Source organism: Vicia villosa, linkage group LG6 (assembly GCF_029867415.1).
Source record: "Vicia villosa cultivar HV-30 ecotype Madison, WI linkage group LG6, Vvil1.0, whole genome shotgun sequence".
In the NCBI taxonomy this organism is placed as follows: Eukaryota; Viridiplantae; Streptophyta; class Magnoliopsida; order Fabales; family Fabaceae; genus Vicia; species Vicia villosa.
In genome coordinates, this window is record NC_081185.1 from 93,839,697 (window position 1) to 93,845,941 (window position 6,245).

Here is a 6,245-nt window from a genome sequence, read left to right on the forward strand (position 1 = left end):
AAGCATTCTGCCTCACTGGAAATCGATTTACCTCTGTAGGAAATCGATTTCCTGCCTACAAAATTCAGATCTGGCGCAAAAAACAGAGTGGAAATCGATTTCCCTCTGTAGGAAATCGATTTCCTGCGCACAGTTTTCAAAAAAACAGCATTATGAACTTTGAAACTTGATTTAGGCAAACATACAAACACCTTATGATCACATATCCATTGGAGCACGAATTTTCCCTCAAATCACCATCAAATAGCACCAATATAGCATCAAAGATGCATTGAACACAAGCAACATAGATCTACATCTTAGAATTGAGGAATTTACCAATTCTTGAATTAAAGTGTTGAAGTAGCTTTAAGAACAAGCACAAAGTGTAGATCCTTCAAATATGGAGATGAACAATCAAAGAAAAGAGAGAAATGTAGGAGGCTTAGTTCAAAATTAGCAAGATTCAATGTGAACCTTACTAATCTTATGAAAATGAACTTTGGGTGAGGGTTTTGGAAAGGGTGAGAAATGAATTTGCAAGCAATTTTTTGGCTCTCCAAGCTTGAGAAATGAGAGAGTAGAGGGCTCTATTTATAGAATTGGAGCAAGAGTAGTGGCAAATTGGTCTTTTTGTGTTTGGTGATTAACTTGTGTTTAATTGGTGATTAAAGTGGCAATTAAATGGTAAAAATGGTAAAATGAGGTTAAAGTGGGTTTAATGAATGAGTTAATTTTGATGAGGTGGAAAATTGATAAAATGATCAAATAAAAAGGTGCCAAAATGATGTCAAGCTTCCCTCTTTATATTTTTTTGAATTTTGCGCACAGGAAATCGATTTCCCACAGGGGTAAATCGATTTCCACCTTCAAATTTTCAAAAATTGTTTTCTTGCACTGTTTTTGATTTTTGCCTGATCTTTCACCTGTAAAATATAAACAAAAGAGACAAAACATATATTTTTTATTTTTGGTTAGTATAAACAAATAAAAAGGCTATAAATGCTCGATAATTCCTCTCAGAGAGAATCACAGTATCAAAGATAAAGCTTCACAATGGTGCTCTTGATTGATGATTGAATGCAATTGATGTATGATCTTAGGGTCAAAAATTGGGGTATGACAATATCAGCCCCATTTTTCATCTGTTTCAAGAATTGGTCAAGTTGTCAGGCTTGATATATAAGAAAGTTACCTCATTTTGAAGATGAGAAATGGTACATAGAAGCTTCTTCTTTTCATTCTTCAATTCAGCTATGATCTTTCTCTGTTCTTCCTCTGTCTTAAGACTTTCTTCCCACTTGTAACAAGTATACTTGTAGGGCACATCCATATCTTCATAAAGATCATTCTCAACACAAGCTTCTACTTCATCTGCCCATCTTCCAGAGAGAGCCATCACCAGTTTGGAAGTCTCAGTGTTAGACTCATCTTATGACTCATCATCATTAGACCAAGATACAGAAAGGCCCATTTCCCGCTTCTTAAGAAAAATGGAACATTCTAGTCTAATATGACAAAATCCTTCACATTCATTGCATTGAATACCTTTGCTTTGATTGGACTTCTCTTCAGGTCTGATATTCTTCTAAGAATCATTATCATTCCTAATATCAGAAGAGATGCTCTTGACATCTGATATACCCCTTTCGTCCATTCTCTTTAGAATTTTATTGAATTTCTTCCCAAGTAATACCATGGTATTTGACAGTCCTTCATCAATATCCAGATCAACTTGACTTTCTTCATCTTCAGTATTAGATACAAAAGTTATGCTCATGTTCTTTTCCTCAGATTTGTCACTAATAGCCAATTCAAAAGTTTGAAGTTGCACAACAAATTCATCAAGAGACTGCATGCACCTTAGAGTAACAGCTGCTTGATTTTTCACTTTCCTACCTCTAAATATAGCTCGCAGCCTCACCACTGCCCTCAACACACTCAAAGCTCTTCTAGCCTACAATCAGAATATAAGCTTAAGAGTCAAGAGATATATGTCTAATATACTGATCAAATCATCATAAAACAATGAGAGAAAAAGTGACATATATTTCTGCAATAAACCCTCAAATTTGCTAGTGCTTATGCAGAATGATAGATTCAATTATGCATCAAATTCCTCGGGCATTTTAGTAGCACCACAACCATACAAAAGAACCTAGCCCCATACTCCAGTTCCAAAGTGTGTGTTTGATTTTGTGGTGACAAGTTTTGGTTGTGAATGGAAAGATCTATAAAATTGATTCTGAATAGGAAAAACATCCAAATTCTAGGTTCTTGTTAGAATCAATTCTACTTGAAATTCCAAACATGGCATCAAGTAGGTACACCTCTAAAATCAATTTTACCTCATCTAAAATTGGAACAAAATATACCTTAAACTAAACTTGAAATTTCAAACATATTTAATTTGGAAATAGCACTATGTGATGAACAATTTAAAAGATTATAGAGTAGAAACTCACAACACAAATCATAGTAAGCTTAAAAACCTAAACCTGGAAAAGAAATAGTTACCAAGAAGGCTTGAAACAGAGCCTGAATTTGAATAGCCACCCATTCCTGCCCAATGAGCTTGAAATCGTTAGAAGGAATCTTGTACACTGTCAGAGATGTTTATTAAGATGAAATTTAGATAAACTGCAAGTAATTGACTACTTACCCATGTGAAGCAACAATAGGAAGATCCCTATCAGCAACCTCTGCAAATTAATTCCATCCTCATATTAGCTTTGTAAACTACAAAATATATACTATGCTAAAATTCTCAAAATTCAGCTTATTAAATAAAAAGTTTATCATTACCAAGTGCCACAAATATCTCAATTTTTTGCATAATACAATAATCCAAGTATCACAAGAACCCTAAATCCTAAATCATTATCGCAAAAGGTAAATTCAAAAGAAAACTCATAAACAAAACACACCAACTCTAAACCCTAACTCAATGTTAGTGAAGTCAAATGCATATGAGAAATAATAAACAAAACATACATAAATACTTAACCCTAAATCGCTATCACTGAAGGAGGCGGGTGGAAAACGAAACGAAGATGGCGGATAGAGAGCGGGAACATCGAGAACGGAAACAACAATGGAGAATCGAGATCGGGAACAATGATGAAGAATCGAGAATTAGAACCGCGATGCCAAATCGAGAATAGTGATGGTGAATCGAAAAACTCTGAAAACAAAGTTAGATTTTCTAATTAAAATTAAGTTGTATTTTTTAGTTGATAAACTTATTTTCTGCATCTTTATATATATATATATATATATATATATATATATATATATATATATATATATATATATATATATATATATCGGATACAGTGATGGATTAGATACCGTAGATAAAAGAAATATTTAGTGACAAATATTGAGCATCACTAAATAAGGCTGTCACAATAAGTCAATTTTTTTTAAGTGGAAATAACTTCAGGAAAGTTAATGGCACTCCAAATTTAGATGAATTTATCTTTCTATTTTTTATAATCAGATGAGTAAGGGTTAAGAAGAGCCTTTCTAAGAATTAAACTTATAGAAAGTCATTTCTTTTTTTAACCCCTTTAATCTCATAGAAAGAATAGGGGTAATGTCAAGATTTCTGCAATCTCTGACAAAATCTAACTATTCGGATGAAATTGAGAAGGAGCCACATTCATAGCCTTCAAAACCTTCCCCTAAAAATCAGTGAAGGATATACCAACTATAAAAATCACATATCACTCACATATATAAATAAAAATATTCATTCTCCAACCGACTAGGTCCTCGCTTGCATCTAATGGTAAAAAGAAAAAAAAAAATACTTGAACATAAAGGGTCATATACGTTACGCTAGTTTAAAGTAAAAGATATGACATTCACATGATCCCAATAGAAGATAGTGATAAGGATTATACCAGTTTGTTCAGAGGACCTTCTTGGCATTTGATGCTGAATTTTCCCTTAAAGGAAGTAACTCTCATTGAATTACTGAAAGCATTATCACATTGTTTCAACATGTTTTGCAAGTATACAATCTGATTTTTTATTAGGTACTGCTGTGGTCCCTAATGTCGAGTATACAACCTCTTGGTCTTATTAAACAGAATACAAATCCAAGACACTATAGGCATGTATAACTTAAACTGTATAAAAAGGATGATATTTTAAAAACAGTGACTACAGTGTGTGGCTCCAACTCGGAAAATACTTTACAATAATGTATTTAACATCCAACAATGTTTATAAAATAAAGATGATATATAAGTTGATAATATCATGTATGAACTTTAACATGACTAAACATCCAAGTTAAAAATCAAAATGGGTAAACCTGTGGCTAGTTGTACAAAGCTCAACCCCTTAAATATAAATCAAGAAAGGCTCTTCCTCTTACTCCCTATCTCCGATCGTTTCTCCAATTTCACTATCATCCAATGTTAAGATAGACGTTCTTTCCATCATGTGCTTGGATTTGGAGTTACAGACCTATCATTTAAAAATATGCATTAGACTAGAAGTAACACAACAAAAAGAGAAAAATGAATGAATACATATGATAATTGTTAAAACAGCAGCCAAATCAAAACAAAGGCTACATAGCAATATCCCATGCATCTTATGAAATATCCACACATGCTAAACAGCAGCCAAATTGTGAAGAGTAGAAGAGAACTTACTTTCAACAAATTGAAACTAAACTTTCCACGTATTCCGTGGGAGAAAACCAACCTAATTTGTTTGCAATTCTAGTTCTCCGTACTCTCTTTTCTCTCTGATTATATATAAATACTTGATTATCGTCATAATTTGCCAATATACATGTATCTCCATTCTTAGAAAGATACAACGGCACCGAATAAGTACTAAATTGACTTAGATAGTCGTCCATTTGAATGTCATTGTGTGTAATTTTAAATAACATAGTCCAAGTCTTTTGAACTCCAAACTCCTTCATATGCCATATAACAAATTCAGATCCCTTTAAATCATGCAAGAAACAAAGGCAGCCCGTTAGAATATTAAGAGTTGGCTGAAAGAGTGGCACTTCATCAAAACCCGGAGGCAGCAAAAACTGTGTGCATGTCTCGGTTGAAAGATCAAGCGAAACAATAACAAACTGTTGTGCATTCGCAATAGACTTGCAATCATATTGATAAAATGGTTGGATGTATTTGGGAAGAGCCAACCAGTTAACAGTACCATTCAAATGGAGACCATTATTAATGTTTTCAGCGTTGCCATATATCAAGCAAACAGGTATGGAAGAGCAAAATTGAAAATTTCTCCAACAATTATCACCCAAACTCAAAACTCCAAACTGATTTTTCATTGAAATTGGGTTCTCTTCTCGAACAGCAACCTTACTTAAGGCTACGACCTTGTAAGTACCAGTTGATATATCACTACCCAAAGTGAATTTGCAAGAGTCATATATAGTGTGATGGTCTTCAAAAATCCCTAGTTTTTTGGATAGGATCCTCGTGGCAGGGTTCCATAAACGAAACCAGTACTTCCGATAGCGATAATGGAAAAACAAACAGATTAATCCGTTGCAAGTACCAATTACTTGACAATTGTCCTTACCACCACGGAAACTGTCGTTAGAAACAATGTTGGACAAATCCGTCTCTAGAAAACGAAGCACAGGGAGGAATTTGACTATACTCGTAGGGTATCTCAGTTTCCTTGGTGTGAAAAGGAGGTATGGGTTTAGTGATGAATAATTGAAGTGTTTTTGGACAAAGGCTGGATCGGATATGAGAGTTTTCCATGTCTTGCTCACACATTTGAGTTGCAGGATCGTTTTCACAGGAAGCACACACAAAATTTCAGCTATGATTTCGTCAGGAATGAATGGCGGCAGTAGTGGTGAATTGGAATGAATTCGCTTTTTATTCGGAAGATAATCCATATTCATTATGACTAGCGGCTACTGTAAACCTTATTATTACTATACAACTAAATAAGACAAATAGGGTAAACGAAGCTTTCTTTTTTAGGAGGCTCGCGTAAATTAAGGTGTGGTGTGATAATAGGCGGGGCAAAGTCTACTATAAACTTATGGTTAGGTTTAAGTCTTATCTTTTTAAAAATCTAATTGGTTTGTTAGTTTCCTAAAAAAAGTATTTCATTTAAACATATATTAGCGTCATATTGGGTGTGCGTGCTCTCTCTTCTCTCTAGAAATTGGGATTTTGTTTCTTCTGTTCTTCTTGTTTCAATGGAGTGGAAAAGGGTTTATAGGAGAGGTAACAAGACCTTTGTTCCTCGTT

At 33.9% G+C, this 6,245-nt stretch overlaps 1 protein-coding gene across 1 annotated transcript; it reads right to left on the minus strand.

The window, feature by feature from the left end:
• Positions 1-4,651: 4,651 nt before the first annotated feature.
• Positions 4,652-5,890, minus strand: LOC131614155 (F-box/kelch-repeat protein At3g23880-like). Its single transcript, XM_058885782.1, has one exon. It carries the CDS (start codon positions 5,888-5,890, stop codon positions 4,652-4,654), a length of 1,239 nt encoding a protein of 412 aa, XP_058741765.1.
• Between the last annotated feature and the right edge of the window lie 355 nt (positions 5,891-6,245).